Source organism: Ostreococcus lucimarinus, chromosome 14, assembly GCF_000092065.1.
Source record: "Ostreococcus lucimarinus CCE9901 chromosome 14, complete sequence".
Taxonomy (NCBI): Eukaryota; Viridiplantae; Chlorophyta; class Mamiellophyceae; order Mamiellales; family Bathycoccaceae; genus Ostreococcus; species Ostreococcus sp. 'lucimarinus'.
Window position 1 is genome coordinate 142,644 of NC_009368.1, and position 24,418 is coordinate 167,061.

The 24,418-nt window shown below is 64.0% G+C and overlaps 16 protein-coding genes across 16 annotated transcripts; 7 read left to right on the top strand and 9 right to left on the bottom strand.

Annotated features, from left to right (window-relative positions):
* Nucleotides 1-256: 256 nt before the first annotated feature.
* On the top strand, nucleotides 257-1,885 carry OSTLU_27364 (predicted protein; the record flags this gene model as incomplete). The annotated part of the gene is made up of 1 exon (XM_001421180.1): nucleotides 257-1,885. One exon carries the CDS (start codon nucleotides 257-259, stop codon nucleotides 1,883-1,885), a length of 1,629 nt encoding a protein of 542 aa, XP_001421217.1.
* An 18-nt stretch (nucleotides 1,886-1,903) lies between these two features.
* Nucleotides 1,904-3,281, bottom strand: OSTLU_27365 (predicted protein). Its single transcript, XM_001421362.1, has 2 exons — nucleotides 3,007-3,281; nucleotides 1,904-2,833 (listed from the first exon to the last, which is right to left on the bottom strand). Exons 1-2 carry the CDS (start codon nucleotides 3,215-3,217, stop codon nucleotides 2,178-2,180), a joined length of 867 nt encoding a protein of 288 aa, XP_001421399.1. The 5' UTR covers nucleotides 3,218-3,281; the 3' UTR covers nucleotides 1,904-2,177.
* Nucleotides 3,282-4,165: 884 nt separating this feature from the next.
* OSTLU_89082 (predicted protein) lies at nucleotides 4,166-5,161 on the top strand (the record flags this gene model as incomplete). The annotated part of the gene is made up of 1 exon (XM_001421181.1): nucleotides 4,166-5,161. One exon carries the CDS (start codon nucleotides 4,166-4,168, stop codon nucleotides 5,159-5,161), a length of 996 nt encoding a protein of 331 aa, XP_001421218.1.
* Nucleotides 5,162-5,300: 139 nt separating this feature from the next.
* CYSD (O-acetylserine sulfhydrylase/homocysteine synthase) lies at nucleotides 5,301-6,820 on the top strand. The gene has a single exon (XM_001421182.1). The coding sequence runs from the start codon at nucleotides 5,360-5,362 to the stop codon at nucleotides 6,662-6,664; it is 1,305 nt and encodes a 434-aa protein (XP_001421219.1). The 5' UTR covers nucleotides 5,301-5,359; the 3' UTR covers nucleotides 6,665-6,820.
* A 47-nt stretch (nucleotides 6,821-6,867) lies between these two features.
* On the bottom strand, nucleotides 6,868-9,022 carry OSTLU_25476 (predicted protein). The gene is made up of 3 exons (XM_001421363.1): nucleotides 8,951-9,022; nucleotides 7,188-8,279; nucleotides 6,868-7,099 (listed from the first exon to the last, which is right to left on the bottom strand). Exons 2-3 carry the CDS (start codon nucleotides 8,184-8,186, stop codon nucleotides 6,899-6,901), a joined length of 1,200 nt encoding a protein of 399 aa, XP_001421400.1. The 5' UTR covers nucleotides 8,187-8,279; nucleotides 8,951-9,022; the 3' UTR covers nucleotides 6,868-6,898.
* A 364-nt stretch (nucleotides 9,023-9,386) lies between these two features.
* OSTLU_89084 (predicted protein) lies at nucleotides 9,387-10,157 on the bottom strand (the record flags this gene model as incomplete). Its single annotated transcript, XM_001421364.1, has 1 exon — nucleotides 9,387-10,157. One exon carries the CDS (start codon nucleotides 10,155-10,157, stop codon nucleotides 9,387-9,389), a length of 771 nt encoding a protein of 256 aa, XP_001421401.1.
* Nucleotides 10,158-11,180: 1,023 nt separating this feature from the next.
* On the top strand, nucleotides 11,181-12,068 carry OSTLU_89085 (predicted protein; the record flags this gene model as incomplete). The annotated part of the gene is made up of 1 exon (XM_001421183.1): nucleotides 11,181-12,068. A coding segment is annotated over one exon (888 nt), but the record flags the coding sequence as incomplete, so codon positions are not given.
* A 59-nt stretch (nucleotides 12,069-12,127) lies between these two features.
* On the bottom strand, nucleotides 12,128-13,582 carry OSTLU_2257 (predicted protein; the record flags this gene model as incomplete). The annotated part of the gene is made up of 1 exon (XM_001421365.1): nucleotides 12,128-13,582. A coding segment is annotated over one exon (1,455 nt), but the record flags the coding sequence as incomplete, so codon positions are not given.
* Nucleotides 13,583-14,009: 427 nt separating this feature from the next.
* Nucleotides 14,010-14,615, bottom strand: OSTLU_42981 (predicted protein; the record flags this gene model as incomplete). The annotated part of the gene is made up of 1 exon (XM_001421366.1): nucleotides 14,010-14,615. One exon carries the CDS (start codon nucleotides 14,613-14,615, stop codon nucleotides 14,010-14,012), a length of 606 nt encoding a protein of 201 aa, XP_001421403.1.
* A 393-nt stretch (nucleotides 14,616-15,008) lies between these two features.
* On the bottom strand, nucleotides 15,009-16,236 carry OSTLU_27373 (predicted protein; the record flags this gene model as incomplete). The annotated part of the gene is made up of 2 exons (XM_001421367.1): nucleotides 15,009-15,042; nucleotides 15,179-16,236. The coding sequence occupies 2 exons, from the start codon at nucleotides 16,234-16,236 to the stop codon at nucleotides 15,009-15,011; spliced, it is 1,092 nt and encodes a 363-aa protein (XP_001421404.1).
* A 1,252-nt stretch (nucleotides 16,237-17,488) lies between these two features.
* OSTLU_43121 (predicted protein) lies at nucleotides 17,489-18,490 on the top strand (the record flags this gene model as incomplete). Its single annotated transcript, XM_001421184.1, has 1 exon — nucleotides 17,489-18,490. A coding segment is annotated over one exon (1,002 nt), but the record flags the coding sequence as incomplete, so codon positions are not given.
* Nucleotides 18,491-18,574: 84 nt separating this feature from the next.
* OSTLU_27375 (predicted protein) lies at nucleotides 18,575-19,369 on the bottom strand (the record flags this gene model as incomplete). The annotated part of the gene is made up of 1 exon (XM_001421368.1): nucleotides 18,575-19,369. One exon carries the CDS (start codon nucleotides 19,367-19,369, stop codon nucleotides 18,575-18,577), a length of 795 nt encoding a protein of 264 aa, XP_001421405.1.
* Nucleotides 19,370-20,182: 813 nt separating this feature from the next.
* Nucleotides 20,183-21,292, top strand: OSTLU_18023 (predicted protein; the record flags this gene model as incomplete). The annotated part of the gene is made up of 1 exon (XM_001421185.1): nucleotides 20,183-21,292. One exon carries the CDS (start codon nucleotides 20,183-20,185, stop codon nucleotides 21,290-21,292), a length of 1,110 nt encoding a protein of 369 aa, XP_001421222.1.
* A 233-nt stretch (nucleotides 21,293-21,525) lies between these two features.
* On the bottom strand, nucleotides 21,526-22,005 carry PRPS5A (Plastid ribosomal protein S5A small ribosomal subunit; the record flags this gene model as incomplete). The annotated part of the gene is made up of 1 exon (XM_001421369.1): nucleotides 21,526-22,005. One exon carries the CDS (start codon nucleotides 22,003-22,005, stop codon nucleotides 21,526-21,528), a length of 480 nt encoding a protein of 159 aa, XP_001421406.1.
* Nucleotides 22,006-22,586: 581 nt separating this feature from the next.
* OSTLU_51418 (predicted protein) lies at nucleotides 22,587-23,914 on the bottom strand (the record flags this gene model as incomplete). The annotated part of the gene is made up of 1 exon (XM_001421370.1): nucleotides 22,587-23,914. Exon 1 carries the CDS (start codon nucleotides 23,892-23,894, stop codon nucleotides 22,587-22,589), a length of 1,308 nt encoding a protein of 435 aa, XP_001421407.1. The 5' UTR covers nucleotides 23,895-23,914.
* A 136-nt stretch (nucleotides 23,915-24,050) lies between these two features.
* On the top strand, nucleotides 24,051-24,416 carry OSTLU_43040 (predicted protein; the record flags this gene model as incomplete). Its single annotated transcript, XM_001421186.1, has 1 exon — nucleotides 24,051-24,416. The coding sequence occupies one exon, from the start codon at nucleotides 24,051-24,053 to the stop codon at nucleotides 24,414-24,416; it is 366 nt and encodes a 121-aa protein (XP_001421223.1).
* Nucleotides 24,417-24,418: the final 2 nt, after the last annotated feature.

Below are 24,418 nucleotides of genomic sequence, written 5' to 3' on the forward strand. Positions count from 1 at the left end.
CGAAGAGAGCGACGAAGAGCGCGACGACGCGGGCGAAGACGACGCCGAAGACGACGAGAATCGATAGCCATGTAATGTGTACGCGCTTCACGACGCGCGCGGCGCGCGAAAACGCCCCGCGGCGCGCGATGCGACGCGATGCGCGTTGAATAATCAAAAGCGTCCCCGAGTCGACCGCGCGCGTCACTCTCGCGCGCGCGTGGGCCGCGCGCGCGCGCCGATGTCGCGCAAAAACGCGAACGCGCCGCCGCACTGGATGTCCGAGGCGCAGACCGAGCGCGCGGACGCGCGAACGGCGACGCGGGAGGCGCAAACGCTTCGTCATCCAGAGGGACATCTTGAACGAGAGGCGACGACGGCGGCGACGACGGCGTGGGAAACGCACGTCGCGCCGGATGGGCGAACGTATTACTATCACCCGGAGACGCGGCGGAGCACGTACGCGAAGCCGGAGGAGATGATGACGACGATGGAGCGCGCGGAGGCGGCGACGCGGTGGCGAAAGTTTACGGCGCCGGCGGCGGACTCGACGGGAGCGATGAAGACGTATTGGGCACACGAGGACACGGGAGTGACGACGTGGGAGACGCCGAAGGAGATTGAGGAGGTGAGGGAGATCGTGCGGCGAGCGGAGGCGCGGGCGACGGGGCCGGGAGGTCGAGGAACGGGAGCGGGGCGCGCGGAGAGTCGAAACGAGAGCGGACGAGCGAGCGGCGAGGATGCGGCGCCGTTTGCGAAGGAATACGCGAGTATGGAGGAAGCGAAACAGGCGTTTAAGAAGATGCTCGCCGAGTACGGCGTTCGGGGATCGACGAAGTGGGATGAAGTGGTGAATCGAGCTGGGGCGGATGCGCGGTTTTCGGCGCTGCGGTCGACGGGGGAGAAGAAGCAGTGTTTGAATGAGTATCAGATGGCGCAGGCGAAGATCGAGCGCGAGGCGAAGAGAATGGCGGAAAAGAAGGCGCGCGAGGCGTTTAGAGCGATGCTCGAGGAGCACGGAGAAGCGTTGGGCTTGACGTCGAATTCCAGATTGTCGCGAGACGGATCGCTGGAGCAGGCGCTGCGGGACGACGCGCGGTGGCGCGCGGTGACTGATCAACGCGAACGTGCGGAAATATTTGAAGACTACACGCGAGATTTACGTGTGCGCGAAAAACACGAGCGCGAGCACACGAAAACGAAGCGTGCTTCGGAGTTTAGGGAGTGTTTGATCGAAGCTGGCGCGACGTCAGAGATGACGTGGCGAAAGATTTATGAAGTCGTCAAGGACGACCCGCGATGCGAGCGATGCGAACCTTTGGCTCGTTTGGATGTGTTCGAAAGCATAGTGCGTGATTTGGCTCGCGCAGAGAGGGCCAAACTCGAAGTCGAGCGCAAGGCCAAAGCGCGCGAAGAGCGCAAGCGTCGCGAAGACTTTGTTGCGCTGCTCGCCGAGTCGCAAGCCGACGGCATCATAACGCCACGGATGCCGTGGAAGTCGTTCGTGAAGCGCATCGAGAACGACGAGCGATACGTCAGATTGTGTCAAAACCTCGATGGATCGCGACCGCGCGAGTTATTTGAGGATTTAATCGACGAGATCGAGGGCGAGATTGATCGAAAGTTGGACGATTTTGAAGACTTGCTGCGCGACGGATACAAGGCGCGCGAGTTGCACGGCAACACGACGTGGGAAAAGGCGGAGAAGCTGTACAGACACGACAAGGCTTGGAAGCAAGCGCCTCGGGACGAGGCGCGTAAGCTGTTTGTGAAGTTTATCGCGAAAGTTTTCCGGCGTGAGCAAGAGAAAGAGCGCCGTAAGCGCGAGGGCATTCGCAGCGAGGACGACGCGGACAGGCCGTCGTCGCGCAAAAAGTCTCGTCGCGATCGTAGCGCGAGTCGATGACGGGGCGAACGAGACGGATTGATTTAATTGTAATTCAGTGATACGTAGAATTCAACAAGTGTTGTACGATTCGCTGACATAGTTAGGCGGTGACCCATCCGCGCCGAAATTCGCCGAAACTTTACCCTCGGCTCTACTCAACGGTGGTTGTTGCTTTTGCTCACTCTCCTCTCAAGTCATCTTCTTCTTCCGTTCTTCTCTTCTTCTTCATAACACGCTGCCCATATCTTCGTGGCCGTACGTTGTATTTTTTCTTCTTGCTCTCTTTTAAACAGATGTCGTCGACGCGCGCTTAGTCGTAGCGGTCGAGCTTGATTTGCATCGGTCGGTGCTCCAACTCGACGCCGTTGAAACCTTGGATCGCGGCTTGCGCCTGTTCGCGGGTTTCGAAGAGCACGGTACCCCAGCCCTTGGATCGGCCGGTGTCGGTGTGGCACACCGCAACGGCGTTCACGACGTTACCAACTTGTTGGAACACTTGGCGGAGATCCTCGCTGGTGGTGGTCCACGGCAAGTTGCGAACGACGATTTGCAAGCCGCTCGAGTTCTCCGGACGAGTCTCGACGCGCGCGCTCTTTTGGCCAGCTCCCGGACGCTCGACGCGAACGATGATCGATCGGCCTTGAATCTCAGAGTTGTGCATTTGCTCGATGGCGTTTTGCGCCTCCTCCGGCGTGGCGAAGTCGACCAAGGCCCAACCCTTGGATCGCCCGCCGCTTTGGCGCGCCACCTCGCATTGCACGACGTTCACGCCGAAGCTCGCGCAGTGCGACGTGAGCGTTTCCTCCGAGGTTTCCCACGCGAGGTTACCGAAGTAGCATCGGCATCCGTCGCCGCCCGCCGGGGCGTCGCCGAGCACGCTCGCGCTCGCCTTCTTCGCGCCGCCCGCCGCCTTCGTCGGCGCCTTGTCTTCGCGCACCGTGATCGTGCGATCACCGAGCGGCGTGCCTGCGGTTCGCCAACGCCGCGCGTTCCATCGTCAGTCTCCACCACATTCCCTCGTTTTCACCCATCTCGCGCGCTCGCGCCCGTCGCTCGCAATCTTCGTCTCGCCCGCGATCTCGATCTTCGCCCCGCGATCGCGTCCAATCCGCGCCCGATCCGCGTCTCTCTTCACGCACCGTCCATCCGCGTCACCGCGGCCTGCGCCTCGGCCTCGGAGTTAAACTCCACGAGTCCGTACCCCCGGCTTCGCCCCTGGCGCCCCGTCGGGATGTCCACGCGCGTCACGCCGCCGCACTCCGCGAAGAGCTCGCGCAAATCCTCGATCGTCGTGCTCCACGGGATGTTCCCGACGTATAATCGCGCGCTCGATCCCCCGTCGACGTCCATGGTGATGTGCGGATGTGCGTCCGCGTTCTCGCCGTGCGTCCGTGCGCGTCGCTGTGTGTCGCGGTGTGCGGCGTCGACGTCGCGCGACGATCGAACAATCGTCGCGATCGAGCGATCGATCGGCGGCGGTGCCGGCGGCGCGCGCGGGACGCGTGATTCGTGGTTTTTCGGTGTTCAATGCGTGTTTTTTCGCGCTTTGTACGGTCGATGTGCGCTATCGACGACGACGCGCGATCGCGCGCGGCCCCGTTCACGTGTCCCACTCCGAATGTCCGAACGCGTCAACCAATCGTATGGGTAAACAGTGATAGTCAGCTGGTGCGTCCCGCGCGTCCCGAACATCGGTCGTTTCGCACTGTTTGTCCACACGAATCGTCTGGTGCGCGCGTTACATCGCGGCGCGCGTCGTTCGCGCGCGATTCGCGCGCGCGCGCGGCGACGCCGCGGCGCGTCGCGGCGATGGCGAGCGCGAACGGCGGCGCGGCGTCGGACGCGACGTCGACGCTCGTCGTCGCGTGCACGACGGCGTCGCTGTACGCGTTCGGGGACTGGTTCCTGAAACACATCCTGTGCGCGGAGACGCGGGATCTCATCAGCGCGCGCGTGTCGGCGACGTTCTCGGCGACGTTCGCGGTGACGTCGTCGATGCTGTTCCTGATCGGGTACGAGATCGCGAACGCGGTGAACGCGAGGACGCTGCGGTGGTCCTGGGCGGGCGCGCTCGGGAGCGGGACGGCGGCGCTGCTGGGCGTCGCGCCGTGGGAGCTGTTCGCGCTCGGATTCGAGGCGCTGGGAGGGAAGGGAGGGGGGAGGGACGGCGCGGGAGGCGCGGGAAGGGGACGAAGGCGACGGGCGTACGCGTGGGCGACGGCGGCGACGGGGGGGTTCGCGTACGCGTTTTTGGGGTTGGCGAGACGAGGCGCGAGCGGGGAAGACGACGGCTCCGTGATGGTTCGCGTCGTGTCGCGCACGGCGGTGTTGGGGATTTGTCTGTTGGGCGTGTTGTCGGGGTTCGGGATGGTGCACTTTCCGTACACGACGGTGCGGATTTTTCACCGCGCGATTCCGGACGCCGAGGTCTCTGGTCTCGAACGGCGTTTGGTGCAGAGCGTGGAGACGATCGTGGAGCGAAAGAAACGCATTGAGATCTTGAAGTACGAGATCGCGCGCGAGGCGCGGATGGAGCGCGATAGGAATAGCAAAAATGGAGGCGGCGGAAGTTTGTTCAACCGTCTCGCCGGCGGGTTTCGCCTTCCGGGCCTCGGCGAAGCTCGAGGGGAACAGATCTTAGCCATAAGCGCCGAAATAGAGGCGCTAGAGATGGTGAACAACACTCTGTTCTTCGATCTCCACGACGTCAACTTGCAGCGACAGCGCGCAAAGATGTCCAAAACCCCCTACGGCCGCTTTCTCGAGCTCTGCGGCGTCGGCATGGCCGTCGTGTGCGGCTACCGCCTCGTCGCCGGATTCAAGCGTTTGATTTTCAAACAAACCCCCACGAGCGATCCAATCTCTTTCGCTCTACACATATTCTTAGCCAACAAGGCCATTCACATCGATCCCGCGACGTTGGCGCAGTACCTCAGCCTGCTCTTGATCGCCTTCCTCGTCATCAACTCGATGCAAAACTTCATCACCCAGCTCGTCAAGCTCTTCTTCGCCTACGGCGGCGGCGTCACCACGGACGCCCTGGTGCTATTCACCACCGAGATGGTCGGTCTGTACTTCCTCTCCTCCGTGTTATTAGTCCGAGAGCAGCTTCCCGAGCGTTACCGCCACGTCGTCACCGAGGCGCTCGGCGCCGACTTGGAGTTTCGCTTCTACGCCAAATTCTACGAGCTCATCTTCATGGCGAGCGCCGCGCTCACCGCCATCGCGCTCTACGCCAAGCACGTCACCGCCACCGTCACCGCGGACGTCTCCAAGCCCGTTCGTCGCGCGTGACCCGTCCGCGTCGTTTTTCGCGAAAAACTCACCAATCAAAAAATCCACAAAAAATCTTTCGACGTGCCAGCTGGCGATGCGCTTTTTCGCCGCTTTCCGATCGGCGATGGATCGGATGGATCGTCGCCCTCGCGTCGCGCCCGCACACGTCGACGCCCCGACGCGAACGACGCGAACGACGGAACGAACGCCGCCATCATGCCCGCGCCCGAGTTAAAGTTCGAAACCCTGCAGGTGCACGCCGGCCAAGCGTCCGATCCCGCGACGAACGCGCGCGCGGTGCCGATCTACGCCACGAGCTCGTACACGTTCGATTCGTCCAAGCACGGCGCCGATCTGTTCGGGCTGCGCGCGTTCGGGAACATATACAGCCGAATCATGAACCCGACGTGCGACGTGTTCGAAAAGCGCGTCGCCGCGCTCGAGGGCGGCGTGGGCGCGCTCGCGGTGTCGAGCGGGCAGAGCGCGCAGTTTTTGGCGATCTCGACGATTTGCGGGACGGGCGATAACATCGTCGCGACGCCGAGCCTGTACGGTGGAACGTACAATCAGTTCAAGGTGACGTTTCCGAGACTTGGGATCAACGTTAAGTTCGCGAAGGACGACGATCCGGCGAGCTTTGAGGCGCAAATCGACTCGAACACGAAGGCGCTGTACGTGGAGACGATTGGGAATCCGCGATTTTCGGTGCCGGACTTTGCCAAGTTGAAGGCGATCGCTCAAAAGGCGGGGATTCCTTTGATTTGCGACAACACGTTCGGTGCTTGCGGATACGTGTGTCAACCGCTCAAGCACGGCGCGGATATCGTGGTTGAAAGCGCGACGAAGTGGATCGGCGGCCACGGCACCACCGTCGGCGGCGTCATCGTCGACGGCGGTACGATGAACTGGAACAACGGTAAGCACCCAGTGATGACTGATCCGTCTCCGGGCTACCATGGATTGAAGTTCTGGGACACTTTCGGCCCGGACGGCATTCTTGGTGCCAACGCGACGTTCATCATGCGTTGCCGCGTCGAAGGCTTGCGCGATCTCGGCATGTGCCAAAACCCGTTCGGAGCGTTCAACTTCATCCTCGGCTTGGAGACTTTGTCTCTCCGCATGGAACGCCACTGCTCGAACACTATGGCTTTGGCGCAATACTTGGAAAAGCACCCGCAAGTGAGCTGGGTGTCTTACCCAGGCCTCAAGGCGCACCCGTTCCACAAGCTCGCCATCGAATATTTCCGCGACGGCAACTTTGGAGCCGTGCTCACGTTCGGTATCAAGGGTGGTCTCGATGCGGGCATGAAGTTCATCGACAATGTCAAGCTCGCTTCGCACTTGGCTAACGTCGGGGATGCGAAGACGCTCGTCATCCATCCGGCGTCGACCACGCACGAACAGCTCACTCCGGAGGAACAAACCGCCTCGGGCGTGACTCCGGACATGATTCGCGTCTCCGTCGGCATCGAGCACATCGATGACATCTGCGCGGATTTCGCCCAAGCGCTCACGGCGTAATCTTCCGGTGCTGATCCAATCAGAATCGTCTCTTGCACGAACTATTTACGAAAACTTTAATCGCGCGCGCGGCTCCGCAACGCAGCATGTCTCTCATATTACTATCATACCACATCAATAAACTTGTAATGAACACAAAAAACGAAAAAAATCGAACGTGACGCGCGCGCTGTGGTGTGTGATGGTGGATGGATGGATATTCAGTGGAGTTACAACATCATCCTGGTAAGTAAACTACAGTTGCTGGGATTGTTTTGTTTTGTTGTACACGTTGGTTGGACGAGACAAAATATTAACTCGACGACGATCTCTTCCTTGAAAGCGAGTGTGGTCGCCCTTGTTAGAGATCGTCACAGAGTATCTGATTATGCTCCTCCAAGTACTGCTCGAGCACCCAAGTAGGGAGCGTCGTAGAACTCGAAGGCTTCGACTTGTGTCGCGTTCCGTGTAAACGCTTGGCCTCATCCTTCCACGACACCGCTCTGTGCGTGGCCTCGGTGGGCTCTTTCGGCGTCGCCGGGATCCCCGTGCGCTCGGCGGCGCGCGCAGTGGGATAGTACAACAAACAACTGCCGGCGACGGCGGCTTCGGGGGAGTGATCGGGACGAACAATTTCCGTAGGGGGAAAATGGAAAGATGTTCCGAACTCGTCGCCCACGTTGTGGCCGTAGACGTCCATGCGTCGTCGGTAACTCTCTTGCGCGAGCGCGTCGGCCGTTCTCTTCGCATCTCCCATGCGATCGAACCGATCGAAAGAGTCTTCGACGTGTATGTTCACCGCCTCGTCGTCATCGTAGCCACTGTTGTAAGGTTCGTCGACGACGAAGTGCATGGGCGACCGCGCGCGCGGCGCGTACTGCGGCGCGCGATGCTTCTTCTGTTGTCTGCCGTGCCCTTGGCCCGACTGACACGCACCGCTGTCGCCATTTCTGCCGTTACCGTGTCCAATTCCAGTGGTGCCACTGTCGTGGGATCCACTCGACGTGCGCGGGGCTGGCAAGTCGTTGCCGCTGCCGCGCAGCTGCGAACGCAAGCAGTACGTCGACGGCGCGATTCGGACAAAGGTTTCATCCTGACTCAGCGCCGCGGTGACGGAGTTGTTCGGCGTCTTACACGTCCCCCAACTGTACATCGATAATCTCTGCGCCGTCCCCACGATCGATGCCACGGTCATCCCGCGCGTGCCGCTCTCCGCGAGCAACACGTACGCGCTGTGTTTGATGGTGCCGATTTCGTACCCGAGCGCCACCGCGTCGGCGCTCCAATTCTTCTTCGCTCTCTTCACCATCATCGCCTCCTCATCGGTATCGCTGGACGACGTCGGCACCGCCCGTCCCTTAGCGAGCGTGTTTACCAGCACATTATCCGGCGTTCTCTTCCCATCCTCGTCGACGTGCGCGTCGCCCCGATTTCTCGTGCTCATGTGTCCCCCCTTCGTCGTCGCCTCGGCGTGCGCCTCCTTGCGATCAATCACCTCGTGATCACCGCGCGCGCCGCGACGCGCCTTCGTACTCGCCACCATGACGTCGTCTACGCGACGAGATCTCCCCGCGTTCAACCCTCGAGTCCGTCGCCTTCGCGAGTTCGCTCGCGCGAATCGCCGTCTCGGCGAAACCTGTCCCGTCGCGCGCGTCGCGTCGCTTCGTCAGTCACCCATTCTCACCGCGCGCCCGAACCTCTCGCCGCGATTCGCGATCATCGCGATCGCGTTCGCCCCCGTTTTCGACGTCCGATTCGATCCCGCGCCGTCGCCGCGCCGCGTCCCGGCGCGTCCCGGCGCGTCCCGGCGTCCCCACGGTTTAGTACCCCTCGTTAACGACCGCGCCGTCCTCGCCCGCGCCCGCGCCGGCGACCGCCCGCGCGCGCGCGCGACGCGCGCGATCGACGCGTTCGAAACCCAACTCTCGATCTCGCGCCTCTTCGCGCGCGTCCGCGCCGTCCGCGCGCGACGCCGCGCCGGCGCGCGCCCTCCGCCGCGCGCCGCGGGGGAACGCGGCGCATCCGCGTCACGGGATCCGAGACGACGACGCGTCGCCCGCTCGCGTCGTCGTGCCTCGCGCGTCTCGCCCCCCGACGCGCGCGCGCGATCGACGAATATATCGCGCGCCCATTCCCGGCGCGCGCGACGCGCGCGCGTCGTCGCGGACGCGCGCGCGTCGACATTTTCGCGCGAATGTCACGCGCGCGCCACGCGGTTCCGACACATCGTGCGACGCGTCTCTCCGCGCGCGCGACCGCGCGTTTCCGCGCGCGCGCGCGCGATCGATGTGAAGACTAAAGACGCACCGTGTGTCGGCCTCGCGCTCGAGGCTTCGCGACGCGAGCTCTCGGGAACCCGTCGAGACGCGATCCCGCGCGCGCGCGATTGTGCCACGCGCGGCGCGCCAAAGATCTTTTGCGCGCGGCGCGCCGCTTTTTCTGGATTCGTTTGATGCTGTTTCTTTTATCTAGTGTACGAGATTTGTGTGCGTGCGGAAAGGGCACTCTGAGATAAATCGTGTGAAACTGGGCGCGTGCTGTGGTGATTTTTCGCGCGATGATCGGGATTTCGCGACCAGTGTACGACGTCGTCGAGGCCCCCTGTTTTGATCGGACGCGCGGTCGGTCGCACCAATCAAAACGCGATCTCGGCCGACGATATTTTTGGCGCCCTTTTCGGGAGGCGGGCGCGAACGCGTTCGCTTCTGTCGCTAAAACGTCTAAAGTCGAAACGCGGCGAGGGCTAGCGAACGATCAAACCGTGGAGCATGGTTAACAGAAATATCTGTAACGCCGCGCGCGCGAGATGGCCCTGCCACGGCAAGACTTGCATGGACTCGTCGGCGTTCGGCGGCAGCGGACCGGGCGAATTGTGAGTCCACATGTACGTGTTCGCGGGCGTGACGACGATGGTCAACAGAAACAACCCCGCCGCGCTCGCGGGCGTCAGCCAGGATTCGCAAAAATCGGGCGTGAGACCGAACGGGAGCGAGCCGAGGACGACGCCGAAGCCGCCCAAAATTTCCGCGACGCCCGTCCAGTTGACGTGAAAACTCGCGCTTCCCGGTAAGTTCCAGAATCCCCACGCGCCTTTGTGCGGCATCATGGACGTGAACCCATCGTGCACGGCGAAATGTGCCGCGCCCGCGGCGATGTACGTGAGTCCGATGAGCGGCCAACTTCTCGCCGACCAAGCCGCGAGCTCCGGCGCGAGCGCTCGCGTCGCCGGGCCGACGACCTCGCAGCACTCGTACGTGCCGAGAAGGATCGCGGCCCACACCGCGAGCACGCACGCGGTCTGCGCGCGCTCGTCGAGCGCGGAGACGCGCGCGCCGCGATAGCCGGGCGCCGTCCAGGGCGCGACGTCCCGAGGCTCGAGCTCTGGGGACGCAGAAACTCGCGTCGCTCGCGGACGACGCGTCGACGACGCGGGCCGACGCGCGCGCGACGCGCGCGGACGCGCGACGCGGGCGAACGCGGCGGCGCGCGCGACGACGGCGACGCTCGGACGCATGGCGACGTGTGCGGCCGGGACGCCGAGCCGGCGGCGCCGAACTTTACCTTTACGGAATCTAATGTTACACACGCCGTCGCGATCACCGCCGCGACGCCTTCGCTGTTCGACCACGCCCCACCGCTCGACGCTCGCTCGGCGCGGCGGGACCGAGGACGTGCGCGCCGCTTCGGTCGCGCTCTTGCTGCGGCGTCAACCGCCTCTTCGGCTCGGCCTTCGCCCTCGCGCGCGCGTCTTCGTCCGACCGTCCCGTCCGCGCGTCGTCCGCGACGCCGGAGATGATGTGATTCGAAATCGCCGCGATCGGATTCGAGCGAAACGTCGGGTGCGCGAGCACGGCTTGCATCCGCGTCGTCTCCCGCGCCACGAGCGCCGTCCGCCGCCTCGCCGTCGGCGTCTTCGCCCCGTTCCCCATCCCTCGCCCCCCGCCCGTCGCCGCGACGTCCGCGAGCGACATCGACAGCGCCCTGACGTCCACCGTCGTCCCTCGCCCGCTTTTCTTCCCTATTTTCTTCATCTTCGTCTCCGTCGCCACGCGAATCTCTGTCCCGACCGCGCGCGCCGAGCGCGTCCGCCGTCAGTCGCCCCGCGCGCGCCGTCCGTCGCCGTCGGTCGCCGCGATTCGCGCCCTCGAACGCACTCTCTAAAAATTTCGCGCGCCGCTTCGCCTTGCGCCGATGCGACGGCGCGACCGTCGTCGCCGTCGTCGTCGTCGTCGTCGTCGTCGTCTCCGCCGCCGGTTCGCCTCGCGTCGCGCCGTCGTCGTCCCGTCCCGCCTCGCCTGCGCGCGCGCGCCGCCGACCGAGCGCGCGCTCCACCTTCCGTCGGAGCTCTCGCTTGACCATCGCGCGGACGCGGCGCGTCGCGGCGTCGCCGAGTGTCGACCGCGCGCGTCGTCATCGTCTTCGCGCCATGTCGCGCCGCGTCGTCGCCGGCGCGCGCGCGCTCCAGCGCGAGCTCGACCTCGAGCGCCTCGCGCGCCTCGTCGCGCCCGCGCGCGACGCGTCGTCGCGCGCGCGCGCGGTGAACGACGCGCTCGTCGCGCAGCTCGCCGAGCTCGCGCGCGCGACGCCCGCGCGCGCGTGCGACGTCGCGCCGTCCACCGCGGGACGATCGGGCGCGAGCGCGGGCGACGGGCTGTTCGCGCGCGGCGCCGTCGCCGCGGGACGCGTCGTCGCGACGTATCCGGGGCTGACGTACGTCGGCGCGGCGACGCGATTCATGAAGGATTATCCGCGCGTGACGCGCGAGAACGAATACCTGATCGCGCGAAGCGATGGGAGCGTGATCGACGCCGAGCCGTGGGGACGGGGCGGTGAGAACGACGACGCGTGGCCGGGCGCGCCGGTGGCGCTGAGCGAGGCGGAGGCGAGACGGGCGGACGGCGCGAGCTGGCTGGAGCGGTTGCGAAAGCCGACGCTGCCGAGGGCGACGCGAGCGCGGTTGGCGAGGGAGTGCGCGACGCTAGATCGAGGAGATGAGCTGGCGCTGGCGCACTACGCGAATCATCCGCCGAGTGGGACGGCGCCGAACGTCGTCGTGGCGTCGGTGGACGTGCCGAGGGACTCGGACGCGCGGAGGCGCACGCAAAACGTAAACGTGGAGTGCGAGGAGGAGGGGGAGGAGACGGAGAGCGTGTGGTCGATCGTGCGCGATGGCGAACGGTCGCTCGTGGAACGCGCGCGAGACGCGTCGTTGGCGATGTTCGGGGAAGATGCGGATAAACCCAGAGCTCGAGGAGGGACGGTTCGGCGAGACGTCGTTCGAGGCTTGGTTTTAGTGTCGACGCGAGACATCGAGGATGGGGAGGAGATTTGGTTGAATTATAGATTATCGACGCACGTGACGCCGCCGGCGTGGTACGTGCGCGTCGATCCAGAGGAGGACGAGCGTCGCTGGTCGTTGGATTAGAGAAACTAGATTATTTGCTATAGAGACTACGCGCCGTTTAGACATCTACCGTGCACGCATTTCCCACCGACGTACGTGGCGACGATGTCGCTATCGCTAGAACTATCGAGAATTATAAAATCAGCGAACGCCCCGGGTGCCATAGTACCGACGAGACCGTCCAACGTGAGCGCGTGCGCGCCGCCGCGAGTGAACATCGTCGTCGCCTCCTCGGCCGTGAGACTTTGGCTCTCGTGTCCGTCTCCGCGCTCCACCGCCGCTCGCATGCCGGCGAAGACGTCAGCGCTGACGATTGGCCAATCGCTACCGCCGGCAAGAGGCACGCCGTTTTCCAGAAATGTCCGCAAAGCGTAATATCTGCTCGCTCGTTCCTCGCCGAGCTTTTCCCCGGCGCTTCGCCCGTCGAGCGCTATTTGCGCAGGCTGCACGCTCGCCACCGCGCCGAGCCTCTTGAATCGTTTGGGTTGGCCATCGATTGGCGCCGTTAAGTGCTGCGAGTGCTCGATTCGAAATCTCCGCAGCGAACGCTCGCCGTTGGCGGCCTCGATCGAGGCTAGGAGCTCGAGCGCTTGTTCCACCGCGGCGTCTCCGATGGCGTGCACGGCGATCTGAAGACCCGCTGCGTCCGCGAGAGTGGCTTGCTTGCGCAAAATTTTCTCTCTTTTACCTCTGGGGTACATCAAATGTCCAGACGTCGACCCGTCGTCTAGATACGGCGCCATCATCGCCGCGGTTCGCCCGCCCAAGCTACCGTCGAGAAACGCCTTGACGCCGCCCAATCGAACCCGAGAAGCCGCGGTCTCATTCTCTCGCGTCCAACCACTGTTCCACGCGACGTGGGATTGAACGCTTGCCCAGTCCCCGAGTGGCATGTACGACGTGATGCGAATCGGAAGGTCGCCGACCGCGTCCCATCGCTCGAGCGTCTCAAAATCTTCCCAGAGCTGCGCGTATCCATCCGCGCCCGCCACCAAGCTCTCGATGTCCCCGAAATCACCCACGGTCGTGATTCCTTTACTGAGTAAGTACTCAAACGCCCGTTTAAACGCTTCATCGCGCTCGCTCCGCGACCGCTTCGGCACCGCGTTCGACATCGCCGCCGTGGCCAACTCCTTTAGAATCCCAGTCGGCGCCCCCTCGTCGTCCAACTCCACGATCCCACCCGCGATCACCGTCTTCGCGCCCGTGATCTTCGCGATTTCCAACGCCGCCTCGCTCGCGAATCCGACGTGTCCGCACGTCCGCGTGACCCACACCTTCGCTCCGACGAATCGTTCGTCGCCGCGCGTCCACGCGTTCGACGGCGTCTCGCCGCCCCACGACGTCTCGTCCCAACCGTGTCCCAGCACCCATTTTTCCTTCCCAGCGTCGATCGCTCGCGCGAGGGTCTCTATGAACTCTTCTTTGGACCGCACGCCTCGCAGATCGAGCGCGTCGAGCGCGAATCCGCCCGTGACGACGTGCGCGTGCGCGTCGACGAAGCCGCTTCGCAGCGCGCGCCCGCCGCAGTCCAACACGACGCCGAATCTCGTCGACGGAACGTCTTCGACGGCGATGATTCGCCCGTGTCGGGATACCGTGATGTCTTTGATCGCGCCCGCGTCGCCGACGGCGCAGTTCGCGAACGTGGTGACGTCGGCGTCGCGTTCGGCGTCGGTCGAGTGATGACGCGCGCGAGCTGGACCGGTGGTTTTAGCGCCGTAGCCGAGCGGGCAGGCGGAGAATCGAGCCTCGAACGCGGGCCAGGCGATCGCGAGGAGTGCGCTCGCGATTGCGAGGGCGAACGCGACGTCGCGGGGGGTCCATCGCATGGCGCGGGAGCGCGCGCGAGGCGGACGCTGACGCGAGGAGCGGCGAGCGGGCGCGTGGCGGCGGCGGCGGTATGATTACATGAATGCCTGCGTGCTGGACGATCGGTGGTCGTCGTGAACGCGAGACGCTCTATTTGTTGTTGCTTTCGGCTTCGGAAATTTTTCTGAGAGCCTCCTTTTGAGACGCGTCGAACGCGTGCTGCATGTCTCGCTCGTTCCAACGCAAACATCTTCGAAGCGAATTGATGAAATCGCCCGTTTGATCGGCGTAGTTGATGGTGGGAATCGGGTATTGGCTCATGCGGACGAACACGGAATCCCCGCTCTCGAGCTCGCAGCGATCGCGGCCGTCGAAGGAGACCCAGGCGGAACATCGAGCGTCTTGCGCAACGCGTAGCTCGATTTCGACGCTGTCGGGGAAAATGACGGGTCGGAAAGACAGCGTGTGTGGGCAAATCGGAGTCATCAAGATTGCTGGAACGTTCGGGTGCACCATCGAACCTCCAGCGGACACGCTGTAAGCAGTGGAACCGGTGGCGGTGGCGACAATGACGCCGTCGGCTTGAATAGTCGTGATGAGTTCTCCGCGATCGTACGCCTCAATTTGAGATAAATACGGACTTGGACCTCGATCAACGAGCAACTCATTCAAGACGGTGATCTTTTTCGTGAATTCGCCCGTTCCACCGCTTCCGATCTTGTCCTTTGCCTTGACCAGTGTACACTCGAGACGCATGCGAAGCGTAATCGGCACGCCTCCTTGGATGTTCACCACGGGCTTCCCTCGTCCGATGGATTGAAGCAAGCTCGAAGCCATTTCGTCCGATGGGTGGCTTGTCAAAAACCCGAGCGAGCCGAAATGGAACCCCGAGAAGCGGCGGCACTGGCCCTTGGAATAACTTGCTCGCGTGCAGGATGACGCCGTCACCGCCCAAACACACGATGATATCAGTTGTACCCCAGTCCTCTTGAGGGATGATGCCGTCCACTTTGCGCAGTTTTTCGGCATTTTTTAAAACTACCGCTCTGTGCAGGGTGTCTTCGAGGATGTCTGCGTTCGCCAATTCATCCATGACGTCTTCGTCGAGGACGACGGTGATCCCCATCGTCATCATCGCGTGCGCGATCTCTATGAGTTCTGGCAGCAGGCCAAAGCCAATCTTCTTCAGTAAGAAAACACGCCGCGGTTGTTGACGCCATACCAATATCAATTGTTGCGTGCTCGGGTGAGATATCTTCAGTTCCCGGTTCTCGACGAGCTCGCGCGTGCACGAGAAACCGTCGGTTCGAATTATGTACATATCCGGAGCGTCCGTCAGAGAGCTGTGTTCGCCAACGACAATTTCTTCCCCGTTTGCAGTACTATCGAATTCATGATCCGCGATAAACTTTTCTCCGTTGAATGTCTTGTTATTCAACTTCGCGGCGTACTCGCGAACAAACGCCTCCTGTGCGATCGATCCGAAGTCGCACACGAGCGATTCAGCCGAGAGCGCCTCGTCGACGTCCATTCCTTGGTGCACACGCCAGCACGCGACGAGTGATCCGGTCCGTCCAATTCCAGCTTTACAGTGCACCAGGATCGGTCGCATCTTGTCATCGTTTACAGTCTCGATGAATCGTTTCACATCCTCCTCCGTCGGCGGCTCCATGTCGGGAATCGGTATGTGTACGATGTTGAGCGCGCTCGCGCCGAACGTCCCTTGGCCCGAGCCTCCCCCGAACGCTTGTAGCCACTGGTTATCTCTATCGCTCCCGCGCAAATCGATGACAGTTTTGAAGTTGTTGCGAACCAGCCAAGCTCGACCTTCCGCGGTGGGCTGCCCTCCTCGATAATACGCCGCAGCGCTCTCGTCGCCAACTTCGGTGACGATTTGCAAGTTTGGGATCGCCGTTCCGCTCGGCGCGTTCGGCGCGCGTAATCGCGGATGCACCAAGTCCAGCGACGCGCTTCGAAGCGCCTCGAAGCGATGCCGCACCGTTACCGAGCATCCGCCGATCTCTTCGCACGACTGTTCCAGTATCACTCGCAACTCCCACAGCGCCGTGCGAAGACGCGACAACTCCTTACTTCGCAAGTTGTTACTGAACCTCCCGGCGACTTCCGCGGCGGACGCGTACACGACCATCCTCCCCAACGCCTCCGTCACCTCTCCCGAGCATGAAGCGAGCGTGTTATTCGAAAAGTCCACCTCGCACTCCGCCGATAAGACGTCGGCGAACGACGCCAGCACCGCGCGTTCTAATTGCGCCGCCAACTGCGGCAACGGGACGTAACTCTGATCCGAGGTCGAAGGAAACTCCACGACATCTCCCTTTTCCTGTTTCTTCGCCCCGGTATCGACCGACGGGAACATTTCAGACTCTGAAATCGCGCGTCGCTCGCCGCCGCCTCGACCTCGCGACGCGTCCCGCGCGTTCGGGCGCGCACCTCCGAAGGCCGAGCGCCGTCCGGGCAAATGCGCGCGCCGCGCCGTCACTGTGCATACATTAGACCGTTCACGCGCGAGTTTCGTCGTCGACGACGCGCTGACGCGCGATGCCGCGGCGATCATCGTCCCGCTCGCCATCCCTCGTCACCGGGCGCCGCACACGATTCCCGCGCGCTCGCGCGTCCGCGGGACTCGCGAGACCTCGCGACGGGCGCGAACGATGCTCTCGCGCTCGTTCCACGCGCTCTTCCGGCGATCGCGGCGTGCGCGTGCGTCGACGCGCGCGCGTGTGCGCCCGGGCGCGACGCGACGGCGAAGCGCGAAAACGCCCTCGCGCGCGTCGCGACGCCCAGCTTCGCGAAACCGAAACGTCCGAACCTTTAAGCGCCGTCATCGCAATCTACTCGAAGCACGATCAGTGTCGCGAACCACACCATCGATCGAACGCGCGACGAGCACCGCTTCGCGAAACATGAAACCGATCGACCCACCGTCAGGTTCACGAACCTGCAAGCCCCGAACCCGCGCGCGGGTTCGATTCGACATCAACGAACCTCGCGCGGTTCAGCGAACCTTCGATCGGGTGACAAAAATAGCATCCCGAATGATGCGCGCCATCGTGGATCGCGGAATGGATGTCCGATCGAAAAAATACGACCGCGATCCCACGGATGCGTGGGTGTGCGAACATCGATATCGATATCATCGATGACCGGGGTTTCGATCGTTTCGTCGCCCCGTCCGCGATCGCGCGCGCGGGCCCGGTCGCGCGCGCGATTGCGATTACAAGGGGCCTCCCGACGCGTCGCATCGCGACGCGCGCACGCCATGGCCCTCTCTCTCGCGCAGGTCGCGCCCGCGGCGCAGGTGCGTCGCGTCTCGCACCGTCGCGCGCGTCGCGCGCGTCTCTCGGCGTCGCGAACGCGCGCGCGTCGTCGCGAACGGCGGCATCGCTCGGCATCGGATAGGATGGCCATCGGCGCGTCGTCGCGGGTCGACGCGCGACCGGGACGCGACGACGCGCGACGTCGACGGAGGGCGAGAGAAAAATCGACGACCGCGGACGCGCGGGTGACTGACGAGAGGTTTCGCGGCGCAGTTTTCTTCGCGTAAGCGCGTCTGCGGCGCGCCGGCGGCGGCGTCCCGGACGCGCGTCGTCGTCCCGCGGGCTCGAGCGGTCGCGGCGCGCGCGAGCGGAGAGAAGAAGTCGGTGTTGATCGTGAACACGAATGGTGGCGGACACGCGAACATCGGGTTCTGGCTGGCGAAGACGCTGGCGGGGGCTGGGCACGACGTGACGATGAACGTCGTCGGCGCCGAGGACGATAAGAAGATGGCCAAGACTCCGTTCTCGTTGTTCGATGAGATTCGAGGGATGGGTGTGAAGACGGTGTGGGCGAACCCCGATGAAGTGGCGTCCAAGCATGCCGGGGCGAAGTTCGACGTGGTCGTCGATAACAACGGTAAGGACATGGACACCGTTGGTCCGGTGGCGGATTTCGCCGTCGCCGCGGGGGCGTCGCAGTTCTTGTTCGTCTCGAGCGCGGGTATCTACAAGCCCACGCCGTGCCCGCCGCACGTCGAGGGCGATGCCGTGAAGGAGACGAGCGGCCACGCCGTCGTCGAGGCGCACTTGAAGACGTTGCCGTTGAAGATGAGCTCTTTCCGCCCGCAATACTTGACGGGATACGGATCGAACAAGGACTGCGAGGAGTGGTTCTTCGATCGCGCCGTGCGCGGCCGACCGATCTTGGTCCCGGGCTCGGGTGATCAGCTCTCGTCGGTGACGCACGCCGAAGATTTGGCCACCATGATCGCCGCCGCCGTCGGCAACGACGCCGCCGCTGGGGAAATCTTCAACTGCGTGACGACGAAAGCCGTCACGCTGAACGGCATGGCGGAACTTTGCGCCAAGGCTGCGGGCGTCGAACCGAACGTGATCAACTACGACCCGAAGGATGTCCCGGATGTCGAAGTTAAGAAGGCGTTCCCGTTCCGCCCGATCCACTTCTACAGCTCCAGCGCCAAGGCGCAAGCCGTGCTCGGCTGGTCGCCCAAGCACCCGGATTTGGCCGCCGAGCTCAAGGAACGCTTCGCGTACTACAAGTCCATCGGACGCGATAAGAAGGAGATGTCGTTCGAAACCGACGACAAAATTCTCGCCGCGATCGGCAAGTAAATAGCGAGCTTGATTTTATATTAAACGAACATATTGAACGTGCAACGCGAGCTAAAACGTACAGTACACGGATCGGCGACGTCGTCATCGGTTTGGAACTTGGGAGAAACCACCTAGAAAGTTGAGCGCCAAATTCTTCGCCGAGTCCGCCGTCAGGGATTGTATTTCACGATCCAAGTGCGCGCGATGCGTCGCCCGCGGACTGGCGTAGGCGTAACTCGCGTGTCGAAGCGTGACCTCGACCCCTCGCGTCAACGACTCGTACGCCTCGCCGAGATCGGAATCTTTGAACCTTTCTAACTCATCCATATCACCGTCGATGATGTGCCAATGCTCGCCCGGACGCGCGGTGGTGGCGATGAGATTCGCCGCGGCGAGCGAGCGCGAGGCAAAGTTTTCGGTCGGGATCACGCAGACCCCGTAACCGTCGACGTCTTCGGCGACTTCGAAACCGTTTTCTCTAAATATTTCGCGGCACCTCTCCACCGCGCGTCCGCGCGAATTCAAGACGAACACCTTGCTCCCGCGCGCCAGCGCGGCGTGCAAGAGCGGTTTCAGGTCCTCGTACACGACCTGCTCGCCCGCGCTCGTCCCCGGCTCGCCGTCCGCCGTCGTCTCCATCCGACGCGCGTCCACCGACGCTTGCAAACCCGCCGGCATCATCCGTCGCCCGTCCCACCCGACGCTCGACTCCACCTCCTCCCCCCACTTCAACACGCTCATCAACTTTATCTCCGGCCAGCTCGACACGATCTCGTCCACCGTCAACGGCCTCGTTCTTCGCTCGAACCGCTGCTCGTTTGAAAACACCGGCCCCGGCCGCCCGCCGCTCGTCGTCCGCCCGCCGATGATCGCCTCGTCCGCGATCACCCGCACCATCACCACCGCCTCGCACGACGTCGACTCCGCGATCGCTCGTCGCATCGTTCGCATCGCCTCGACGTACGACGACGCGTCTCCCGGGACGTGCTCCGGCCAGCGCTCGCGCGCCACCGCGTGGCTCACCCTCGTCATCTCCACCGTCGCGTCCACGACGGCGTCGTACGCGAACAGCACGACGTCGCGCGACCGCTCGATGGCGTCGTCGTCGCTCGCGTCGCTCGCGTCCGCCGCGCGTCGCGCGACGCGTCGGCGTCGCGCCGACGCCGACGCCGATGTCCCGCTCGATCGCGTCGCGCGGTCGCGCGCGCCTCGCGCGGTCGCGGTCGCGCGCGCGCGCGGCTCCGGACGCGCGCGCGACGCGTCGATCGCCCGCGCGTCCATGGCGCGCGCGCGTGTCGCGCCGCGCGCCGCGACGACGCTCGGAGGGACGCGGGACGCGCGATGCGACGAAAAGATATTTTGTTTCGCGCCGGACGCCGCGAGCGTTTTAATCGCGCGACACACTCGTCGTCGCGCGGCCGATTCGGGACGCGCGCGACGCCGCGGGGCGCGACGTTGCGCGGAAAAACATATCGAAGATCGATCTCGCACGGCGGCATACGCGCGTACGGCGCGCGAGGCGTCGCGAGACGGGACGACGATGGGGAATCGCGCGAGGCGAGCGTTTCTGAAGACGAGACGACGCGCGGGACGGGGGGGTGGACGCCGCGCGCGCGCGAGGATTTCGGGACGTCGGGAGGGGCGTTTCCGGAGATTAACGTCGTGCAGTTCGTGGACGCGGAAGACGGGGCGCCGGTGAGTTGTTTTGGGATGGATTACGAGACGCTGCGGCGGCGCGCGGCGGAGGCGGCGTTCGACGAGACGTCGACGACGCCCGAGTATCGTGGGTTTTTGAATCACGCGAGACGGTGCGTCGATGGGAGCGGAAAGATCGACTGGGGTTCGGTGACGCGCGTGGGGGGGCTGGCTGGGTCGAGAGAGGTGCGGCGGGCGCGCGGGGTGGACCCTCGGGACGTCGAGGCGGCGTGTTTGCGAGGCGAAGGCGAACCTTTGATCGTCGAGGACGGAGGGAAAGATTGGGCCAAGTGGGATTTTGAAACGCTTCAAAACGAAATCGGTGATTTTGAGGTGTTGTGTAACGATCGAGCGCCCGCGCGGCGACGAGAGATCGATGGATCCAAGCAGCGGTCGCACCTGATTCCGTTTCGGGCGTACGCCGACTACGTACGAAAGCGCGACGGCGTCGCCGGCACAGTCTTTGACGATCGCCGCACGCCGTTTTATGCAAACGGCATGCGCGTATTCAGCGAGTGCAAGCGCGCCGACGCCCTCTCGCGGGCGTTTCCACGACCTTATTTCACGCACGAGTGCGATAATACGGAGACGCTGCTCATGGCGACAACGAACGAGCTCGGGTCGATACTCAAATTTGACTCGGAAATCGCGCTCAGAATGCGTGACAGCGTCTCAAAATCGCTCGACAAGATGTTTGTCGGGCCTCGAGGCGCACTCACGCGCCTTCATTACGACGCCGGGGACGCTCACGGTTGGCTGGGACAGGTCGAGGGGCGGAAGCTCTTCGTGTTTTATCCGCCCAGCGCGTCGCCGATGCTTTATCCGATTGAAGACTCGCACGCCAGCGTCGATCCACTGGAGCCAGACTACGATCGATTTCCACTATTTCGCGAAGCGCAATCGCGCGCGCGAGTGTGCGTGCTGAATCCGGGAGAAGTCGTACTGTGTCCTCGACGATGGTGGCACTACGCCGTGGCCCTGGACACTAGCGTCACGGTTATGAGGAATTGGTACAACGTCAATACCAACGCCCAGGCGTTGGTCGAGCAGATATGCTCCACGATTAAACAAACAGTAGACAATAGAGCGAAAGGATCCGTGCCTCGAAACGAAGCGTCTCGATGAAGATACGTCGCGGCGCTAGTCGGTGAATTCGCTCGCTCGCGCGTCGCGTCGTTTACGGATGAATGGAATCGAAAGATTAAAAGCCTATGGTAATTAATCAGCAGCGATACACGTGCGCTTGAGCGTCGTCCGCGCTTAATGCTTGAACACCCGCTCGCGTGCGGCGAAAACTCGCGGCGAAAGAGATGATATTCGTCGTACAAACGAACGACTCGAACGACTCGCTCGAGCGTCTACGCCGAGAACAACTCCTCCAAAGTCATGTCCCGCATCTTGGCCACTTCCTTGAACGTTCGCATCTCGTTCAACCCCGCAACGACCGCCCGCGCATTATTCAACGGGTTCGAGCTTCCGAGCTGTTTCGCGAAGCAATTCTTATAGCCCGCCAGCTCCAAAACCGTGCGGCACGCGCCCCCCGCGATGACCCCCGTCCCCGGGCTCGCCGGGCGCAGCATCACCACCGCGCCGCCCTTCCCCTTCACCGTCACTCGATGCGGGAACGTGTCCCCTTTAGTTATCGGCGCTCGCTTCGCGCTCTTTCGCGCATCGCTCGCCGCCTTCGTCACCGCGATTTGCACCTCCTTCGCCTTCTGGCACCCGACGCCAACCAAACCCTTGCCGTCGCCCACGACCACGGTGGCGCGGAAGCTCATCTGCGACCCGCCCTTGGTGATTTTCGTGACGCGCGACACCTGGACGACGGACTCTTGCATCCCGTCGTCCTCCTTGCCGCCGCGACCGCGGCCTCGGCCGCCGCGACCACCGCGTCCGCCGCCGCGCCCGCCGCGCGCGCGCGGGGTCTCGGACTCGCCTTCGACTGCCGACGCGTCTGCGTCGTCGCCGGCGCGCGCGACCGTCGCCGTGCGCCGCGGGGCGACGGCGACAATTTTATCGCATCGGTTCGCGCGGCTCGGGAGGCGCGCGGACGCCGCGCGAGACGCGGGCGCGGCGGTGAGGGCGATGGAGGCCATCATGATTCGCGGCGCGACGTCGATGGTTGAATCGACGCGTGGAAGCGCGCGTGGGCGGCGGTCGTCCGGGCGTGCGGTGGGCGCGCGACGAAACGATCGACGGTGCGCGTCGAGCGTGCGCGAGCGGCGACGATGGCGTCGCGGTGTGCGGCGCGGCGGCGGCGACGTTCGAGGGCGAGGGCGAGAGAAACCCTATTGCTCCTTCAGGGTAGAGATGGGGTGGCGACCGACCGCGTGTGGGTAAACAGTGATAAATCGACGCGATCAGGACGCCGCGGCGCGCGCGAGTCGCTCGAAAAGGCGCGCGGGGATCGATCACAACGTTAATCGCGACCGGAATCGCGCGCGGCGTTCCGGATTTCGGTGCTACTGACGTCGACGCGAAAAGACGGGAGGGCGGCGAAGAGGTCGGCGGCGCGGCGCGCGGCGGCGGCGGCGAGGACGTCGGCGGCGGGGACGAAGGCGCGAGAGACGCGGTCGACGCGGCCGGCGACGAGGAAATCGCACGCGTTGGCTCGGATTTCGTTGAGGGATTCGTCGAGGGCGGCGTCGGAGCCGGCGTATTTGGGGTCGAGGAGACGCGCGGCGGTGTCGGCGCCGACGACGAAGGCGGCGCCGGGGGCGGCGCGGGTCTTGTCCACGAAGAGTGGGGTTTTGGTGAGTAAACACACCGTGCCGGGGGTGGAGAACTGCTCGAGTCGACGCATGATCTCGTCTATGGAGAGCGTCCCCTTGTCGGCGTTCGTGACGCCGATTTCGTACGCGCCGAGCGCGCCCGGGGGCTTTGTCGCCGTCGCCGCGGCGAGCAAGTCGCGGTGGCCGTCGTGCAAAGGGTTGAACGACCCACTCAACACGACGTTCGCACGCGTGGCGCCCACTGCGGTGAGCACGCCCCCCGTGAATTCCAAAATCATCGGCGCCGCGGTGGTGGCACCGCTCGTCGACGAGTCGTCCTCCGCCAACCACCGCTCGACGACGGCGCGAGCGTCGCTCGCGTTTGCGTACGCCGAATCCTCCATCGTCGTCACCGAAACCTCGTCGAACTCGCGTTCGCTCAGAACTTCTCGCACTAAATCTACACCCGCGTCCGCGTCCGCGTCATCGACGCTCCGCCTCGCTTCCTCGTACAGCGCTCGCAACACCAACCGCGACGCGCAGCCCTCCTCGTCGAACCGCGAGCGCCCGCTCGTCTTCTCCAATCGCATCTCGTACGTCGTCATCCGCCCCAGCGTCTTCGCCGCCACGAAACATCTGTGGTCGCCTCGTTTGACGACGTCCTCCGTCGTCAGCGCGCACGTCGCGCCGAGGCCCGTCGTCGCTCGCGCGTCGCTCGCCGACGCCGTCGCTCGCGAGCTTCCGTGTCGCACCGCCCTCGCGTACGCCGCGCTCGCCAGCGCCTCCGCGACTTCCCGCGAGCAGTACGATTCCACGTCATCGTCCGTCGCCCTCCCGAGCGTCTCGAGCGCGCTCTCGCGCGCGTACGGCACGCGCGCGTCCAATAAAGTGTTCGAGCACCTCGGGACGCTCGTCAGCCACCCGAGCGCGCGCGCCCCGCCGCCCGTGACGTGCAGCACCGCCCTGACCTTGCTCGCGTGGATCGTCTCCACGATGGCGCGGATTCCGGGCTCCATCGGCGCGCGCGCGACGCGGCGTCGCGCGGTGAAGTGCGACAGCGCGTCCCGGTCGTTCGTTCAAACGTTCGCGTCACACGTCGACGCGACGACGCGCTCGATCGCGCGCGCGCTCGCGAGCTCGAACGCAGGCGCGCATCGCGCGGTCGTCGACGCATGCGCGCGAGGCGAACGGGCGCGGCGGCGGCGAACGAGGACGACGCGCGATTGGCCAAGTATCTCGTCGTGAACGCGGAAAACGTCGCGCACAACGCGCGAGTGAGCGCGCGAGTGTTCACGTACCTGAGCATCGTGTCCGGAATCGCGATCGGCGCGCTCGGATACACCGGAGTGCGAGGGTTCGCGGCGCACGGGGTGTTTATGCTGGCGAGCGCGTGCGCGGTGGCGGCGAGCAAGTGCGAGGGACGACCGACGAGTTTCTTTCCGTCCGTCGATAAGGTGTTCCTGGACGGACCGAACGCTGGATTGCCGACGTTTGTGTTGTTTTGGACGCTGTCGTATAATTGCTGGCACTTGTTTTAGAC